A 21,345-nucleotide genomic window follows, 5' to 3' on the forward strand; every position below is an offset into this window, starting at 1 on the left:
CTCCCCATATCCCTTGATTCCACTAGCCCCTAGAGCTCTATCTAACTCTCTCTTAAATCCATCCAGTGACTTGGCCTCCACTGCCCTCTGTGGCAGAGAATTCCACAAATTCACAACTCTCTGGGTGAAAAAGTTTTTTCTCACCTCATTCTTAAATGGCCTCCCCTTTATTCTAAGTGTGGCCCTTGGTTCTGGACTCGCCCAACATTGGGAACATTTTTCCTGCATCTAGCTTGTCCAGTCCTTTTATAATTTTATATGTTTCTATAAGATCTCCCCTCATCCTTCTAAACTCCAGTGAATACAAGCCTAGTCTTTTCAATCTTTCATCATATGGCAGTCCCGCCATCCCAGGGATCAATCTTGTGAACCTACGCTGCACTGCCTCAATCACAAGGATGTCCTTCCTCAAATTAGGAGACCAAAACTGTACACAATAATCCAGATGTGGTCTTATCAGAGCCTTATAAAACTGCAGAAGAATCTCTGTACTCCTATACTGAAATTGTCTTGTTATGAAGGCCAACATTCCATTAGCTTTCTTCACTGCCTGCTGTACCTGCACGCCAACTTTCAGTTACCGGTGTACAAGGAGGCCCAGGTCTCGCAGTACCCCCCCCCCTTACCTAACCTAACCCCATTGAGATAATAATCTGCCCCCTTGTTTTTGCCACCAAAGTGGATAATCTCACATTTATCTATATTATACTGCATCTGCCATGCATCTGCCCACTCACTCAACCTGTCCAGGTCACCCTGCAACCTCCTCTTCACAGTTCACACTGCCACCCAGCTTTGTGTCATCCGCAAACTTGCTAGTGTTGCTCCTAATTCCCTCTTCCAAATCATTAATTATATACGGTAAACAGTTGCGGCCCCAACACCGAGCCTTGCGGCACTCCACTCGCCACTGCCTGCCATTCTGAAAAGGACCCGTTCACTCCTACTCTTTGCTTCCTGTCTGCCAACCAATTTTCTATCTACATCAACACCCTACCCCCAATACCATGTGCTCTAATTTTAGTCACCAGTCTCCCATGCGGGACCTTATCAAAGGCTTTCTGAAAGTCTAGATACACTACATCCACTGGCTCCCCTTCATCCATTTTATTTGTCACAACATCAAAAAATTCCAGAAGATTAGTCAAGCATGATTTTCCTTTCATAAATCCATGCTGACTTGGACTAATCGTTTTACTGCGATCCAAATGCCCCATTATTACCTCTTTAATAATTGACTCCAGTGTAGCGGCACCAAACGTGGTGAATAAAGCCAGACGTCTGGCAGGTTCAAACAGTCGTTTATTCTGGTTCTACATGTTAGGTTGGTGCGCTAACTATATTATCATTGCTACTGTAGCTGAGCGAGGTTGTTCTCTCGGGCTCAGCTACCTGTTGACTGCTAAGGTCTCGAGGTGAGATAACGTTAAGTAGCAGGACACTCCCTCTAGTCCATGACGTCATGTGCCAGCCCTCATATCTACTGACGAGTGTTTGACCATAAGTGGCCCGTGTATTAGCTGACGCCACACCAGCATCTTTCCCACCACCGAAGTCAGGCTAACCCTAATCCTACTTAAAACAGAACATGACAGACCACCTCTTGTACTATCATGGCCAGATTTCTTTCTCTATTTGTGTTGTTTACTAAAGTCTTGGGGTTTTTTTTACACAGACTTCTTCTTGCAAAATGCTGTGTGTAATTTATGTATAATTTATGCTTTGCGTTTTTGAGTCTATGTGACTGTGATGCAGCTGCAAGCAAGATTTTAGTAGCTGTATCTCATTGTACTCATGCATGTGACAATAAACTTGACTTGACCTAAGAAATGAATGGGGAATTGTAGGTGCTGGAATCTTGAGTAAAATACAAAGTGCTGGCGTAAGTCAGCAGGTCAGGCAGCATTTCTGGAGGATATGGATATGTGAAGTTTTGGGTCAGTGTCTTCAAGAAATTAATATCTTAGTTTAGTTTAGTATCATCATGTAGTGAGGTGCAGTGAAAAGCTTTTAGTTGTATGTTATCCAATCAGTGAAAAAACTGGACAAGGTTACTATGAAGCCATCCACTGTCCAGGTAAATGGGGATAAAGGGTACAATGTTTAGTGCAAGATAAAGTTGAGTAAAGTCTGATTAAAGACATGGATTCATGGTATGATTAGTGTAGATGGGGGTTGCTGGTCAGCATGGGCAAGTTGGTCCATGGACAAGTTGGCCAGATTTAAAAATCTATTTTTCGAAGAAATTGCAGTCTGGCAAGAGGAGATACTCCTGGCTAACTTAGAGTCATAGAGTCATACAGTGTGGAAACAGGCCCTTCGGCCCAACTTGCCCACGCCAACCAATAGCAGGTTGGCTGGATGGCGGCAGGCAAAGAGTGGGAATAAAGGGTTTTTTTTCTGGTTGGTTACGTGACTAGCGGAGTTCCGCAGGGGTCGGTGCTGGGGCCGCTACTCTTCACATTGTATAAATGATTTGGATGAAGGGATTTAAGGTTTTGTGGTCATGTTTGCAGATGATACGAAAATAGGTGGAGCAGTAGGTAGTGCAAAGAAAGCAGGGACTCTGCAGAAAGATTTGGACAGGTTGGGAGAGTGGGCAGAGAAGTGGCAGATGAAATATAATGTAGCAAAATGGGGAGTCATGCATTTTGGTAGTAGGAATAAAGGCGTACACTAATTTCTAATTGGGGGGAGAATCCAAAAATCGGAGGTGCAAAGGGATTTGGGAATGCTGGTGCAGGATTCCCAAAAGGTTAATCAGCAAGTCAAATTAGTAGTACAGAAGGCAAAGCAATGCTAGCATTTATTTCAAGAGCTCACAGAGGGTGGTGGGACTGGGTGTATGGAACAAGCTGCCAGAGGAGATAGTTGAGGCTAGGTGGGATTATCCTATTGTTTAAGAAACAGTTGGACAAGTACATGGATAGGACAGGTTTGGAGGGATATGGACCAAATGCAGGCAAGTGGGACTAAAGTAGCTGGCCCATTGTTGGCTGGTGTGGGCGAGTTGGTATTTCCACACTGTATCACTATGACTCTATGACTAGAATACAAAAACAGGGATGTAATGCTGAATCTCTATAAGGTGCTGGTCAGGCCATATTTGCAGTATTGTGATCAATTTTGGGCGCCATATCTGAGGAAGGATGTGCTGGCCCTGGAGAAGGACCAGAGGAGGTTTATAAGAATTATCCCAGGAATGAGTGGGTTAACCTATAGTGAGCATTTGACAGCATTTGACGGAGTTTAGAAGAATGAGGGGGGAACCTCATTGAAACGTACTGAATAGTGAAAGGCTAGGATAGATTGGATGTGGAGAGGATATTTCCACTAAATTAGAGGGCGTTCCTTTAGGAAGGGGATGAGGAGGAATTTATTTGGTCAGAGGGTGGTGAAACTGTGGAATTCTTTGCCACAGAAGGCTGTGGAGGTCAAGTCAATGGATATTTTTAAAGCAGAGATAGATTGATTCTTGATTAGTACAGGTGTCAGGGGCTATGGTGAGAAGGCAGGCGAATGAGATTAGGACTGAGAAATATACCAGCCATGATTGGGCTGAATGGCCTAATTCTGCTCCTATCACTTATGACCTTATGACCAACATGCCCCATCTACAGTTTAGTCTAGTTGAATTTATTGTCACATGTACCGAGGTACAGTGAAAAGCTGTATTCCTAGTACTGAGGTGCAGTGAAAAGCACCCCTAGTCAGAATCAATCTCAGGTCTCTGGCACTGTAAGGCAGCAACCTTACCGCTGTGTCTCCATGCCGCCCACAGTTGTGGTCAACTTACCAGACATCCAGCCAAAGTTCCAGATCATTAACCCAGTGACATAGATTGGAATCCTACCACAGCAGATGGACAATTTAGAAAGCAGTAATTAAATAAATCTGGAATGTTAAAAAATAACTTTATTAACCTTGCAACTTCCGTGTTGTGGTAAAATCCATCTGGCATGCTAATAAAGCTACCATCCTTTGTGTAAAAATAATTGACCTCGGGTTCCTATTAAATCTTTTCTCCCTTCAATTTAAACCTATCTCCTCTGACTTTTGATTTCTTTTGCAGTCTTTTCCCCACTCCAGAGAAAAGACTGCATTTACCCTCTCTGTTCCTGTCGTTATCTTATGCACCTTTGTATGATCACCCCTCATCCTTCTACACACCAAGGAATAAAGTCCTAGCCTGCTCTACCTCTCCATGTAGAAAATAATTTGCTTAGCTAGTACACAACCCATCAGTATGAACATTGAATTCTCCAATTTTGTGGAACTTCATCTCACCCCCTCCTCCCCCCCCCCCCCCTTCTTGCCCCCTTCCTGCTCCCTAGTCATTTTACCAGCTGCACAGATCTCCACATTGTTTCTCTCGAGATCACCTTCCCTAGCCAATAATGGACCTACTATGCACCGCCCTGCCTGAGGTCATTTGTGGTTGGCCCTGATTTGTTCTGCTCTTTTCTTGCCTCCAACTCTTCACTTTCCCTCCCCCCCTCCACTATATACTTTCAGTCTGAAGAAGGGTCCCGACCCAAAACGTCATCCAACCTTTTTCTCCAGAGATGCTGCCTGACCCGTTGAGTTAGCACCTTGTGTCTATCTTTGCTCATGGTGTTTGACAACAAAACTCCATCTTCCCCTGGTTTTGAAAATGCTGGGAAATCTGTCACATGCTTCGTCACTCTATTCATTAACATAGAAACATAGAAAATAGATGCAGGAGTAGGCCATTCGGCCCTTCGAGCCTGCACCGCCATTCAATATGATCATGGCTGATCATCCAACTCAGAATCCTGTACCTGCCTTCTCTCCATACCCCCTGATCCCTTTAGCCACAAGGGCCACATCTAACTCCCTCTTAAATATAGCCAATGAACTAGCCTCAACTACCTTTTGTGGCAGAGAGTTCCAGAGACTCACCACTCTGTGTGAAAAATGTTTTTCTCATTTCGGCCCTAAAGGATTTCCCCTTTATCCTTAAACTGTGACCCCTTGTCCTGGATTTCCCCAACAACGGGAACAATCTTCCTGCATCTAGCCTGTCCAACCCCCTAAGAATTTTGTAAGTTTCTATAAGATCCCCCCTCAATCTTCTAAATTCTAGCGAGTACAAACCGAGTCTATCCAGTCTTTCTTCATATGAAAGTCCTGACATCCCAGGAATCAGTCTGGTGAACCTTCTCTGCACTCCCTCTAAGGCAAGAATGTCTTTCCTCAGATTTGGAGACCAAAACTGTACACAATACTCCATTTGTGGTCTCACGAAGACCCTGTACAACTGCAGTAGAACCTCCCTGCTCCTATACTCAAATCGTTTTGCTATGAATGCTAACATACCATTCGCTTTTTTCACTGCCTGCTGCACCTGCATGCCTACTTGCAGGTGCAGCAGGCAGTGAAAAAAACGAATGGGGATGGAGGCCAGCAATGGTGAAAAGTACGTTGTAGATTTATTTATTTTATTTATTTATTTTATTTATTCCGAACAAGTAAAGACATTAAAGACATTAATAGTAACAAAATCGAAATTATCAAACAATTGGACATTACAATCAATATTTACAAGCAATGAAAAGAACAAAAAGCAAATTTCCAATGTCCAACTCTGTGTCTGTACAAGCTCGAAAAGGAGTGAGAAAAAGAATAACTTATTAAATCTCACCCCTTTTCCCCAACACTTCTACCATATTTAAAAATCAATTAATTAATAATAATAATACTACCCCAAGTCAATTTCCCATAATACCTACAGACATATATATACATACAACTATTATACACATACAAACTTCATATATGAAGTAACCAAACATAAGTAAACAATTGTAAAGCAATAGACAAACATTAACCCCCACTTGTCAACCATAGATGACACATACTTACACTGTGGCTGGTTTGTTTTCTCTGGAACATCGGAGGTTGAGGAAAGACCTGATAGAAGTATATAAACATGAGAGATGTAAATTGTTTGGACAGTCAGAGTCTTTTTCCCAGGATGGAAATATCAAATATACAAAAAATGGCATAGAGTTTAGTTACAGATACAGTGTGGAAACTGGCCCTTCGGCCCACCGAGTCCGTGCCGACCAGTGATTCCCCCGTACACTAACACTATCCTACACACTCGGGACAATTTACAATTTACAATTTTATCAAGCAAATTAACCTACATACCTGTACGTTTTTGGAGCGTGGGAGGATAGCGGAGCATCCGGTGAAAACCCACGCTGTCACGGGGAGAACGTACCAACTCTGTACAGAGAGCACCCGCAGTCAGGTTCGAATCAGGTCTCTGACACTGTAAGGCAGCAACTCTACCGCTGTGTCATTGTGCCGCCTTGTAGCTTTAAGCTGAGAGCAAGAAAATGTAAAGCAGATGTGTGGGATATGTTTTTTTACACAGAGGGGGTGAGTGCCTGAAACAAGCTACCAGGGATGGTGGTGGAGGCAGATATTATTATGGCGTTTAAGAGGCTTTTAAGTCAGTGGTAGGAGAAGAATTAGGCCATTCGGCCCATCAAGTCTACTATGCCATACAATCATGGCTGATCAATCTCTCCCTCCTAACCCCATTCTCCTGCCTCCTCCACATAACCTCTGACACCCGTACTAATCTAGAATCTATCTACCTTTGCCTTAAATATATCCACTGACTTGGCCTCCACAGCCTTCTGTGGCAAGGATTGGCACAAGGATATGCAGGGAATGAAGTTTTAAAGATATATCTCAGCTAGGGCTACTATAATTTATTTTCTATCTTCTCATTGTGTCCTTGGATGTGCCTGATCAGGCCCAGGAGATTTATCTACCTACATATGCCTTAGGACATCCAATCATAATACGGACGCTCCTCAAGATATCAGGAATGTAGTTGCGACAGTTATGACAGCATTTAATGGATACTTGGACAGGTACATGGATAGGAAAGGTTGAGAGAGATATGGGCTAAGTGCCGGCATATGGGACTAGCTTACATGGGACATGTTGGTTGGCTTGGTATGATTTTCCATATATCGTTGCAACAGTCGAGAGTTTACTGCCTTGGCTACAGGCTGATCGCCGTGTAACCGGAACTAGAAATACTAAAGAACTTGCACAGTAGAGCTACTGCCACACTGCCCCAGAGACCCAGGTTCGATCCTGACCTCGGGTGCAGTCTGTGTTGAGTTTGCACGTTCCCCCTGTGACCGCGATGGGTTTCTTCCCACATTCCAAAGGCATGTGGGTTTGTAGGTTAATTGGCCTCTGTAGGTTGCCCCTAACGTGTGTAGTGGGATAACTAGTGTGAAGGGCAATCAATGGTCAGCATGGACTCGGATGGCGAACGGACCTGTTCCCATGCGGTAGCTCTCGACTAAACTAAACTCAATTACATAAATCTCTTAATGAAAAGGGAGATGACATTTCTACACAAATGTTGTATATGAACATATCGTCTCAAGATGGGTTCTGACCCGAAATGTCACATCCTTTTTCTCCAGAGATGCTGTCTGACCCACTGAGTTATATCAGCACTGTGTCCCTATCTGCTACATATGAGAGTTCATGAGCTATTATTCCAGTAAACCCAGAATCTGTGAGATGTTAAAACTGTTTGTACCATGTGTAACAAGTCATAGAGACATATAGCACAGAAACAGACCATCGGCCCAACTTGCCCATGCCGACCTTCACTAGTCCCACCTGATAGAGCCACAGAGATCTTTAATCAATGATCAGTACTAATCTTACTCTGCCTTTTCAGGTCAGCAAATTCCACCTCTGGATCCCGCTCAGATCAGCAGCAATGGAGCATTCAAAGTCGGAAGGCACACAGTACAATCTAGTAAGCGTTGCTGCTGAGTTTTGCTGGAGAACAAGGCCAAGCAGCAGTATAGAATCATCACCCTCGGACCAAGCAGTTAAACGGGGGAAAAAAAGAAAAACAATACTTGTTTTTGTGTTATTGTTTGAATTATTTCGCAGTCTCAAGGTCAGTTGCAAATTGTTGGACTGCTGGCTCTTTCATTCCAGCACACTGTTGACCTGCTTTCATTAGGTTCCTGTAAGGAGTTCCACAGAGAATAGATGCACTATGAATGCCAGCATTAAAATGCCAGTTATTCCCTTTGTTCATCTTCAGATTTCTTTTCTGGACTTTCTGCTTGCTTTCTGAGTGCAGTGATTGAAGTTTTTTTTTAATCCACTTTGCAAATATCCAGACACAAATTATGTTTTTCATTTGCTATGATACTAATTAATGTGCCTGATCTAAAGGTAAATACTTTATCTGTAATGTTAACCTCAATTTTAAATGGCACTTTTTTAAGATTTTCAAGAATTACTAACTAAATACACTGTCAAAGGCAAAAACTGACTTTGAACCTTTCTTAATTAGTACAGGTGTCAGAGGTTATGGGGTGAAGGTAGGACAATGGAGTTTAGAGGGAGAGCTAGATCAGCCATGATTGAATGGCGGAATAGACTTGATGGGCCGAATGGCCCAATTCTACTCCTATTCCTAATGACGTTCCATATTTAAAATCTGTTAAGATGCATGGCCATATAAAAATTAAAATGTATCCTAAAATAATCCAGAGATTATTTGTGTATGGCAATGTGGTATGAATTTCATAAAGATGGAACAATTACTTTTACTGCAATCTGATTTGAACTTGAATGTGAATAGGCATCTGGAGAAATTATGTCAGGATTTTTACTAGTAAGTGATTCCTATTCAACAGAATGGAGTTTCGTTGTTAGTAAGGATACATAGTTTGCCCAACTCATTGAATATGTTCCTATACTAGAAGTGGCTGGTCGATCCCCAATATGTATCAGTGGCTTCAGAAGAGAAGTTTAGAAGAGAGTGTGGGTGGGTAGGTTGATGGAATATAGTATTAATGGACACAGTCTTTATGAATGGGAAAAATAATCACATCTTAATTTACAAAGAAGTAGTAGGTTCAAAAGATGAAACAAATAATGCTCTAAGTACAGATGGCTCAATGTGTTCCATATGTTAAATCCTGAACCATCTTCCTAACACCAAAGAAACATGTTCCCGATGTTGGGGGAGTCCAGAACCGGGGGCCACAGTTTAAGAATAAGGAGTAAGCCATTTAGAACACAGACGAGGAACCACTTTTTCTCACAGAGAGTTGTGAGTCTGTGGAATTCTCTGCCTCAGAGGGCGGTGGAGGCCGGATCTCTGTATACTTTCAAGAGAGAGCTAGATAGGGCTCTTAAAGATAGTGGCGTCAGGGAATATGGGGAGAAGGCAGGAACGGGGTACTGATTGTGGATGATCAGCCATGATCACATTGAATGGCGGTGCTGGCTCGAATGGCCTATTCCTGCACCTATTGTCTATTGTCTATTGAGGCAGAGGATTCCACAGATTCACAATTCTCTGAGTGAAAACGTTTTTCCTCATCTCCATTCTAAATGGCCTATTCCTTATTCTTAAACTATGGCCCCTGGTTCTGGACTCCCCCCACCATCGGGAACATGTTTCCTGCCTCTAGCGTGTCCAATCCCTTAATAATCTTATATGTTTCAATAGGAATCCCCTCTCATCCTTCTAGATTCCAGAGTATGTAAGCCCAGCCGCTCCATTCTATCAACATATGTCAGTCCCACCATCCCGGGAATTAACCTCGTGAACCTACGCTTCACTCCCTCAATAGCAAGAATGTCCTTCCTCAAATTTGGAGACCAAAACTGCACACTATAACTGGCTATTCTTGAGGGCCAGTTGAGTATGACTGCTGATTTTGTCCAAGTTGGTGTTGAACTATGAATAGATTATTGATGCAGACCTATATTTGGATCTGGATTGAAACTGCTCCAAACTGATTTTGCACTTGGCCTTTATCTTGCTAAAACTTGAAAGAACCATTCCATCCTACAATCCAGGTCCTTCCAATGACACTGAATGGTTTGCTTCTCAAAGGTAACTGGATGAAATTTTGGAATAGCTAGGTAAGTTTACTTTCAATATCATTCTACCTTGAATCATTACTTTAATTAACATAATATAATGGTCCTACCAGTTTCTGAATCATCGTGGTGTACCATAAATGCCAGCCATTAAATTATGTTAAATCAAGTAATGATTCAAGGTAGAATGATATCGAAAGTAAACTTAACTAGTTATTCCAAAATTTTATCCAGTTACCTTTGTAAACTGGAGAGTGTAAACATATCTCCTCCCTTTTCTGTTTAATTTCCATTAGCTTTCGCTAAGTAGGCGGGTGTGAATCAGAGATTGACACCGTGCAACACCTTCTAGAGATCATTTGGTCATTGAAGTGATTGTAGATCTTCCTCAGCATTTAAACTGGAGATTTGTTAATGAACTCTACAGACCCTGAACCTGGAAATGTGAATTATGTTTGCAAGTTATACAGGTAAGAGCAAACTATGTCCTCTAATTCCTGATTCTCCACACTGGGAAAAAGACTATGCATTCACCCTATCTATTCCCTTCATGATTTTATGTACCTCTCAGTCTCCTGCACTCCAAGGAATAAAGTACTAACCTGTCTAACCTCTCCCTACAACTCGAGCCCTGGCAACATCCTCATAAATCTTCTCTGCACCCGCTCCAACTTAATGGCATCTTTCTACAGCCTCATTGATGTGTTGTATAACTGTAACATAAATGTATACTGCAACATATCTTGTTGTATAATTATTGAATCTTTGCTGCCTTTGATTTCTTTAACTGTCTTGATTTGATATCATGTAGTCTTTCAGAATGATGACTGAATGTTATGGTTCTCTGGTGTAACTTTGTATAAAAACATCCCAACTAAATTTTGATTTTGATGCATTTGTAATTATATAGATAGTGCAAATGAATCTGCATGTTGCTCATGTGACATTGGAAAATGTGACTACCATTGTAAAGGCAAATCTATTCTCCGAATCAATCAGTTGCGATTCAAGAATTTATTTTCACATACGTCTTCACCAATAGGAACAACAATGTTTTTGGTGACTTGACACAGCTGGAATAGTTTAGGTATTTTGTCATTCAAGTGTATCTTATTTTATGCCAAATATATTTTAATTTTTTTTAGATTGGGCTGGCCCCATGTAGAACATGCCGATTGAATGGGTACAATGTCTGTGTTACTCTCTACTAATACTGTATAGTACGACTATTGAAATAATGATGTGGCTTAAGAAATGGTGCCTTATGGCCAGATAAGCAGTTTTAATGTACCTTTAATAAACAATATTTCATAACAATCAAAAGTAAATGCTTTATTTCATCACCTTCATTTTCTAGATGATCAATACACTACTATATGGGAAGAAAGTTACGAATCACCAAACAGGTTTAGAAATGTAATGATAATTATAAATCCTTACCACACCTGGATTATGACACTTTCTATTCCAAAGAAAGACTTGTCTACTGGAGGTCAAACAAATTGATCCCTGAATTCAAAGGATAAACAGAACAGATGCCTTCGCAGGAAGCTAATGGTCTTATAAGGAGAAGACTGGAGAAAAAAACCCTTAAACTCTGCGAATAGTTCGGGTTTAGCAGACACAAGAAACTACAGTTGGTGGAATTTTGAGCAAAACACAAAGTGCTGGAGGAACTCAGTGGGTCAGGAGCAGGAACTCGGTGGGTCAGGAGCAGGGTTTGGGAACAGCTCCATCCTGGAATGCCAGAAATTGCAGAGAATTGTGGACGCAGCCCAGTCCATCACACAATCCAACCTCCCTGGCATTCACTCCAACTACACTTCATACAAGGCTACCAACATAATTAAGGATGAGTCACACCCCAGACACTCCCTCTTCTCCCCTCTCCCATCAGGCATGAGGTACAGAAGTGTGAAAACGCACATCTCCAGATTCAGGGACAGTTTCTTCTCAGTTGTTATCAGGCCACCGAACCATCCTTATCTCACCAACTAGAGCAGTCCTGACCTACCATCTGACTACCTGGATGAGGACCCGGTAGGCGGCATGACTCTCGTCAGCAGCGGCCTCTGCAGCCCGTCCGCGTTTTTATTATTTTTTGTCTATGTTTATACGTAGTTTTTGTTATTTTTTGTTGGGGTGTGTGTGTGGGAGGGAGGGGGCAACTTTTAAATCTCTCCCTGCACGGGAGACCCGACCTTTTCTTGTCGAGTCTCCGTTGTCGTTGGGGCTGCAATGAGGTGTGGCCTCCAACAGAAGAAGACCGGGGACTCTGGTGCCGACTCACCTCACCGTCGCGGAGCTGGCCGAGTCCAGAGCGGGTGGAGCGGTGGTGGAGCGCCGCTGCTGCTGCTGCTGCTGCTGCTGCTGCTGCTGCTGCTGCTGCTGCTGCTGCTGCTGATGCTGATGCGGAGGCTGCAACTGCGGGTCTGCGGGCGGCGGCACCGGGAGCCCGCGGGTCCCTGGAGGGAGACCGCTTTTCAGGGCTCCTGCAACGGCGACTTCTCCCGCCCGAGCTGCGGGGTCGAAGAGCTCCTGGAGCGGGGCCTAACATCACCGCCCCGCGCGGCATGGAATGGCCGCGGGACTCTGCGAGCGCACGCCGGGGGCTCTAACACCAAGACCCGGTGTGCGACCTCGCACCACCCGGCGTGGCTTTAATGGCCACGGGACAATCGCCATCGCCAGCCGGGGGCTTTGACTTTGACTCTGACATCGGAGGGGGGGGGGGGGGGGGGGGGGGGGGGGTGCAGTGGGGGGATAAGTTTTTTTTTTGGCCTTCCATCACAGAAATGTGATGGATGTTTATGTAAAATGTAAATTATGTTGTGTCTGGGGTCTATTTGTTTGTAATGTATGGCTGCAGAAACGGCATTTCGTTTGGACCTCAAGGGGTCTAAATGACAATTAAATTGACTCTTGACTCTTGACTCTTGATCTACATTGTTGGCGACCCTCAAACTATCTTTTATTGGACTTTACTGGGCTTTATCTTGCACTAAACATTATCCCCTTTATCTTGTATCTGTACACTATGGATAGCTCGATTGTAATCATGTATAGTCTTTCCACTGACGGGATAGTATGCAACAAAGAGCTTTACACTGTACCTTGGTACACGTGACGATAAATTCAACTAAACCAAACCAAACCAAACTTCTGGGGAGGGAATGGACAGGCGACGTTACATGTCGGGACTGAAGAAGGGTTCCGAGCCGAAACGTCATCTGTTCACTCCCTCCATAGATGCTGCTGACCTGCTCAGTTCCTCCTGGATTTTGCTGGAGTTTAGAGTATCTGGTTGTTAGAGCTGTTGATCCTAAACCAGCCCTGTTTTGAACCAGACTTTGGGTACATCTGGTTTGTACATTCTCCCAGTGACTGCACAAGCTTATTCTAGGTGTTCCAGTTTCCTACCATATCTAGGCCTACTGGTTGTTGTGTTGATCAACCACTGTTAATTACCCTCAAGTGACTGATAGGAGAATCAGATTCAGATTCAGATTCAGATTCAATTTTAATTGTCATTGTCAGTGTACAGTACAGAGACAACGAAATGCATTTAGCATCTCCCTGGAAGAGCGACATAGCAAACGATTTGAATAAATAATAATAAGTGTCCGGGGGGGGGTGGTGATTGGCAGTCACCGAGGTACGTTGTTGAGTAGAGTGACAGCCGCCGGAAAGAAGCTGTTCCTCGACCTGCTGGTTCGGCAACGGAGAGACCTGTAGCGCCTCCCGGATGGTAGGAAGGTAAACAGTCCATGGTTGGGGTGAGAGCAGTCCTTGGCGATGCTGAGCGCCCTCCGCAGACAGCGCTTGCTTTGGACAGACTCAATGGAGGGGAGCGAGGAACCGGTGATGCGTTGGAGTACGGTGTTAATGTACATGAGAGAGAGAACAGATCACCGTGACAAAAGTGGATTCTCCCGAGAGCTGGCATAGACTCAATGGCTTGAATAGCCTCTTTAATGCCATTGTGTAATCATTAGCTTTTTGGTATATGAAAGAACAATGATTTTGTCATCTTTATAGGTCATTGTGTTTATTGACATATAAAGCCTGGAAAATGAACATGAATAGATTTTTAAATGATTACAAGAAGGACTGCAATGTATGATGCTTATAGATGGTAAGAAGGCAAGTAGTCTCTCCTATAGAAATAAGGAACTACAGATGCTGTTTTCCAAAAAAAAGACACATTGCTGGAGTAATTCAGTGGGGCAAGCAGCATCTCTGGAGAACATGGGTGGGTAACATTTTGGGTTGGACCCTTCTTCCAATTCCAAGATTTTAACATTTCAGAAGAATGATGAATTTTATTGAGAATCAGCAATTATGGTAAAACTCATGGGATTGTATCAAACTGGGCCTGGGCATGCAGCAACAGTGAAGTGTAGCATCTTAACAGTCCAGAACTGGGTCGTTTCAATGAACATCTTGGGACAATCAGGACGTGAAGTCACCAGAGGGAATGAAGGTTTCCTTTTCAATCCTCCCCCAGTCTCCAGATGTGGATCTCACTTGCGGTCACAGTCTGAAAGCCCTGTCCCACTGTGCGAGTTCACCCAAGAGCTCTCACGAGTTTAAATAAAAATCAAAGTTGTGGTAAGCACGTAGCTCGGGACGTCTCTTAGCGCTAATACTCGGGATGGAAAAATGTGATACTTTTTAACTCCTAGTTATACCGTAGTAGCTCGTGAGTTTACCATAGTAGGACCTGGTGTCCTATATCACTATTGAATGTTCATGATGGAAATAAGAACACTCTGTATGACAAAATATAGAATGTAGGTTATTTGTAATCAGTAGAGCCAGGACTTTGCCATAAATGCCATGTGCCTTTTCATGCCTTTTTTGATGATTTCAGGATGATTATGCTTTTTTCACGATTGAGTGCCTAATAGGCCATTCTCACGGGGCGACTTGACGCAAGAGTTAACCAGAGTTGAACATCGTGGGAACCTCGTGCGATAACCGTATGGCATTCGTGGACCACCGTGGACCACCGTGGCGCTAACGGCAGGTACTCGTGTAACTTGGTGACTAGGGAGAAAATTCAAGCAAGCTTGAATTTCTCCAAGAGTGACTTGTACACTTGTGGTTGAACATTGCAACATTATATGCACGTAGTGGCCAGTACGATATCCGGAAGCTGGACAGAGGGGACAGAAGGTGAGTAAAAATTGTCTTCTGTGGGATTGAATTAAAAAAATAAAGATTTGCATCCGCATATGGACATCAACTTATTCATGAGTTATGTTAAGTAAATAACTATAATCTTTAAAATGGACTTTACTGAAAGGTTCCGCATTTTTATGGTCCATGAGAAATTTTTCACATGTACTTCTTTGAGAGATACAGCTCGGAGTCCTCGCCGACTAGCGATCGATGCCTTTCCGAAGCAGTGTCCGGAACGCTACCAATCAATGTTCTCCAGAGACCCGTGTAAGGAGTGAACTGCACATGCTGGTTTAAACCGAAGACAGACACAAAAAGCTGGAGTAACTCTGCGAGTCAAGCAGCATCTCTGGAGAAAAATAGGTGATGTTTCGGGACGAGACACATCTTCAGACTCAATTCCGATTAGGATGTCTGAAGAAGGGTTCCAATTCGAATCGCCACCTATTATTTTTCTCCAGAGATGCTGCCTGACCCCATGACTTACTACAGCTTTTTATGTTTTTCTTCCCAGATCTGACTTACCTGCTGAGTTACACCAACATTTTGTGTCCTTTTGTGTGTATTAACCAGCATCTGCAGTTCCTTTAGACATTACCTGAAGTAAGTCAGCGGAACCTTTCAGTAAAGTCCATTTTAAAGATTATAGTTATTTTCTTAACATAACTCATGAATAAGTTGATGGTAGGCGGCGCGACTCTCGTCAGCAGCGGCCTCTGCAGCCCGTCTGCGTTTTTATTATTTTTTGTCTATGTTTTTATGTAGTTTTTGTTATTTTTTGTTGGGGGGTGTGTGTGTGTGTGGGGGGGGGGGGGGGGGGGGGGGGGGGGGGGGGTGGGGGTGGGGGGAACAGGGGGGGAAACTTCTAATCTCTCCCCCTGCACGGGAGACCCGACCTTTTCTTTGTCGGAGTCTCCGTTGTCGTTGGGGCTGCAATGAGGAGCGGCCTCCAACAGGAGAAGACCGGGGGCTCTGGTGCCGACGACTCTCCTCACCTCACCGTCGCGGAGCTGGCCGAGTCCGGAGTGGGTGGAGCGGTGGTGGAGCGCTGCTGCTGCTGCGGCCCGACCTCCGGAGATTCGGAGGCTGCAACTGCGGGTCTGGCGGACGGCGACACCGGGAGCCCGCGGGTCCCTGGAGGGAGACCGTTTTTCAGGGCTCCCGGAACGGCGACTTTTCCCGCCCGAGTTGCGGGGTCGAAGAGCTCCTGGAGCGGGACCTTACAGCACCGCCCCGCGCGGCTTGGAATGGCCGCGGGACTCTGCGAGCGGACGCCGGGGGCTCCAACGTCAAGACCCGGTGTGCGACCTTGCACGACACCGGCGATGGCTTTCCCAAAGCAGGGTCCGGACGGGACCAATCGCCATTCGCCAGCCGGGGGCTGTAAGGAGTGAACTGACATGCTGGGGGGGGGGGGGGGACAGGGGGGGGGGGGGAGTAACTCAGCGAGTCAAGCAGCATCTCTGGAGATAGGTGATTTTTCGGCCATCTTCAGACTCACAGCGAAGAAGGGTTCCGCCACCATTCGAGTGATGGATGTTTTATGTAAATTATGTTGTGTTGTTGTGTCTTGGGTCTATTTGTTTGTAAGGTATGGCTGCAGAAACGTCATTTCGTTTGGACCTCAAGGGGTCCAAATGACAAATAAATTGAATCTTGAATCTTGAATCTTGAATATTACCTAACTTCAGATTTTAGAGATATAGCGCGGAAACAGGCCCTTCGGCCCACCGAGTCCGCGCCGACCACCTATTCTTATACACTCCAGGGACAATTTTCCAATGTTACCAAAGCCGATTAACTTACAAGCCTGTAATCTCTGGAGTGTGAGAGGAAACCGGTGCACTCGGAGAAAACCCACGCGGTCACAGGGAGAACATACAAACTCCATCCAGACTGCACCCATGGTCAGGATCGAACCCCGGTCTCTGGGGCTGTGAGGCAGCAACTCTACCACTGTGCCGCATGTAGTCAGATTTAATAAATTGCTGTCTCCTCCCCTTCCTCAGCTCCCCTGCTGTCTCCTCCCACCCTCCAGCCTTCCGGCTACTCCTCCTTTTCCCTTTCTTGTCCCCACCCACCCCCACCCCTGATCAGTCTGAAGAAGGGTTTCGGCCCGAAACGTTGCCTATTTCCTTCGCTCCATAGATGCTGCTGCACCCGCTGAGTTTCTCCAGCTTTTCTGTGTAACCCTTAATAAATTGCTGGTGTTGCTTCCAAAGACAGAGGCATTGATAATATTAGATCAGAATTGCATCTTTACGCTAATAGAGTCAATTATTAGTCAATTAATAATAGAATCAATTATTGTTGGTGACATTTCACCTACAAATATCAGACTATTTTCGCAGAGGTAAGGGCCAATTAGGCATAGCAAAAGGTATGAACACTTTTAAACATTTTTTTCCGACTATTTTGTCAAATGCAAATACAGGGAGAATGATCAAAGTGCTCACATGGCTCACTCTGTTAGAAGCGTTCTGAGTTTAAATGTTCCGTGTATTCCTTCTTAAAGTATAAATTTTTGTGTGGCCAGGGGTGCGATTGAGAACAGCTGGGAAAGGGCGGAGGGGTGGCGTCACGAATAACAGCGTTTCCCTGGCCATATTATGGCCCATTCCCCAACCGTAACATTAATCAAGCTCTGTCTAACTCCGCCTTCACACCATCCCCCTGTGACATGGGTTAGTCATCGCTGGGCGGGCTGTGGGCCGAATGGCCTGCCAACGGGAGTCAGAGACTTGACACTGAGATCCATTGTGCAGGAAGGAACTGCGGATGCTGGTTTTTACCGAAGATAGACACAAACGCCACCTGTTCATTTTCTCCAGAGATGTTGCCTGACCCATTGAGTTACTCCAACATTTTGTGTCTGTGTTCACTATGAACATTGAATTATTTAATTTTAGGTAACTTACACTCTCTCTCTCTCTCTCCACCTCCCTCGCCCTCGCCCCACCCCCCCCTCCCCCATGCAGTAAATGTCGGTTAACCAGTCCAAGGTTTGCAACGATGGTTCCCTCTTGGGATCACACTATCCCTAGCCAACAATTGGCCTATCAGGGAACCAAATATAGACATAAAGTGCTGGAGTGACTCAATGGGTCAGGCAGCATCTCTGGAGGAAAGGGTTAGGCGACATTTCAGGTCGGGACCCCTCTTCAAAGTACCCTGCTGAGGTCATCTGTTGTTGGCCCTGATTTGTCCCGGTCTTTCCTTGCTTCCAGCTCCCCCCTACAATCATCCCAAAGAAGGGTCCCGACCAAAAATGGAATCTATTCCTTTTCTCCAGAGATGCTGCTTGGCCCGCTGAGTTACTCCAGCATTTTGTGTCTAACTTGCTGATTCAGACAGTTTTTGATTATCAAGGATTCTGCGCTGACTCTTTACTCTGAAACACACGTCGGAAATTTAAACTTGGGCGCAACTAACATCGTCTAAGTAATGTGGCATCTTCCTGCAGTAAAGTCACGGCATTAGTACAGGCATGTCTCCAAATGAGCCAATTCAACCAAGGGAGGATATTTATAGTGTGTGAAAAAAAAGTGACATCATTTGTGCCACGTGACACTTCACAGTTCGCAATGTTCATTCAAGATTTAACGGGAAAGCTCGGGAGACGGACAAGTCACTCAGACCAATAACAGAAATGCCAAGTACCGTGGGAACTCTTTATCTACCCCCCCCCGTTATATTGTGTGATATCGTGCTACACCACGACCACTTCACTCTGGTTACATCTTGCGTCAAGTCGCCCCGTGAGAATGGCCTATAAATCAGCCTTTTTTTTTGCCATTTTAACATAACATTACAAGAAATTTTACAGCACCAGGGTGAAACCCGGCTGTAAGTGGGTGTTAAGTGGTGTTTGGAGAGGGATGGGTGGGAAAGGGTCCAGTCTTTGCAGACTGGAATCATGCTTTAAGTAGGTGTGAAGTGGTGATTGGGGAGGAGTAGGTGGGGAAAGACCTAGTCTATTCAAACTGGAGTCAATATAACCATATAACCAAAGTCTTTTCAAACTGGAGTCAAGCCTGTGAGTAGGTGTGAGGTGTTGGTTGTGGATGGGGTGTGGGGTACCAGGGTTAAGTTTCTGTTTATCGAACCTGCAGTAGAACGCGTTCAGGTAATTGGTCAGCTGACAATTGCCCAAGGAGCGGGGGGGTTTCCTCTTGGAGCTTGTGATTTCTTGCAAGCCCTTCCACAGTGAAGAAGAGTCATTTGCTGAGAACATGCTCCTCAACTTTTCAGAGTGCCTTTCCTTGGCAGCTCTGTCTCCTCTTCTCAGCTTGTACTTGCTTGTCTGTAGAGGTCTGCATCCCTGCTGCTGTAGGATCTACCCCTGCAAGCGTCAAAATGCCTAAAGTCAAGTCAACGCCTTGTAAAAACTGAACAATTTGGTGAGAGTGTACGGGAGTGATATATTCTCTCCAGACAACTGTGTGCAGTTTTGCACAATATGTGAGAAAGCAGTGAATCACGAGAAGAAATATTTAGTCTTCCAGCATGTACAGACAGCTAAACACAAGTCGATGGCAGAGAAATTGAAGGTGGGAAATACGCAAGCTTGTCTCCTCACAACATTTACTGCTGGCTCCAATCGCAAATCTGAGTTTTCAAGTGATCTGTGCAAAGCATTCATTGATGCTGGAATTCCACTGTGGAAATTGGAAAACAAATCTCTCAGAGGTTTTTTAGGGAAATACACAGAGGAACCTATACCAAGCGAATCATCATTACAGAAAAATCATGTTGACAGCAATTGTGCAGTATGTTGTGCAGAAAATTATAGACGAAGTTGCATGCATCAAAATATGGATCTCATTAAACGAGACAATCAATGCTGTGGGGAGATATGTTGCCAATGTGGTCATCGGTAAACTGGAGGCAGGTCAACCATCAAAGAAGTATTTCTTGACATTGGAAGTATTGGAGAAGTCATAAAGCACAACTATTGTTCAGTTGTCTACATCTTCACTTGCTGGACTTTGTACTTAAAGTTCCTGGCGATGTAGGTAAAGACATACAAGGAAAATGTGAGAGGGGGATTTTAGCTAGCAAAGATCTTGAAGAAGTACAAAACATAACTAAATTTCTCAAAGGTAGTTGTAATGCACAAGATATCGACATGAATGTAGAGTTTGTAGCTTGTTTCAGGAATGCACCAGTGACCTCAGCTGGGGTAGAAAGAAGTTTTTCACAACTGTAGCATATTCTGTCTGACAGACGGCATAGTTTAACACCAGATAATTTGAAAAAATGCTGGTAGTTCTGTGCAACCAGGCAACTTTGGTCATTTAATGTAGTATACCTTTGTAATTATCATTTTTAACCATATTTTGGTGGTGGAAATAAATGCCTCTTTATGCCTTTTTTGTCAATAAATGCTTTTTTCAGGCCTTTTTTGTAATTTTATTTTGCCTTTTTGCCTGCCTATTACAGAGATTTTTAGCGCCTAAACATCCTGGCTCTAGTAATCAGTCACCCCATCCCAGAAACAACAGTACCTAAAGAAGAACATTTGTTTTACTAATTTACAAGCATGTACAGCCATGATCATATGCGGTGCAGGCTCGAAGGGCCGAATGGCCTACTCCTGCACCTATTTTCTATGTTTCTATGTACCATACATAGTCATTTTATCCATATCCAGCATAATGTTGTGATAATTGCATAAACGGTCTAAGAAATATGGTGTGGAATGATAATCCATCTCAGTACACATTTAGGCAAGTCTCAAGCTATAGATACTTTTCCCCCACCCCCAATCCCCCTCGCCCGATCTTCATTGAACCTACCATTTGACCAATCTTTTACTCAGTCGCTGTAACGTTTCCTTCCTACCAAATACTGTTTTATAACTCTCCCACCTGTCCACGTGGAAAGCTTGACTGGTTGGAGACGCTATCTAAATGCAATTTCTTGTTATTGACTAAGACATAGAAACATAGAAATTAGGTGCAGGAGTAGGCCATTCGGCCCTTCAAGCCTGCACCGCCATTCAATATGATCATGGCTGATCATCCAACTCAGTATCCTGTACCTGCCTTCTCTCCATACCCCCTGATCCCCTTAGCCACAAGGGGCCACATCTAACTCCCTCTTAAATATAGCCAATGAACTGGCCTCAACTACCCTCTGCGGCAGAGAGTTCCAGAGATTCACCACTCTCTGTGTGAAAAAAGTTCTTCTCATCTCGGTTTTAAAGGATTTCCACCTTATCCTTAAGCTGTGACC

General features: G+C 44.2%; 1 protein-coding gene across 1 annotated transcript in view; it reads left to right on the forward strand.

Annotated features, from left to right (window-relative positions):
* The window catches only part of LOC129696241 (ras-related protein Rab-31-like), a 90,170-nt gene extending 78,247 nt beyond the window's left edge, over positions 1–11,923 (forward strand). The window contains exon 7 of the mRNA XM_055633947.1: positions 7,748–11,923. Coding sequence (XP_055489922.1) covers positions 7,748–7,845 — 98 coding nt within the window. The 3' untranslated portion in view covers positions 7,846–11,923. The remainder of the gene's footprint in view (positions 1–7,747) is intronic.
* Positions 11,924–21,345: the final 9,422 nt, after the last annotated feature.

The sequence above is a fragment of the Leucoraja erinacea genome, chromosome 4 (assembly GCF_028641065.1).
Source record: "Leucoraja erinacea ecotype New England chromosome 4, Leri_hhj_1, whole genome shotgun sequence".
Lineage (NCBI taxonomy): Eukaryota > Metazoa > Chordata > Chondrichthyes > Rajiformes > Rajidae > Leucoraja > Leucoraja erinaceus.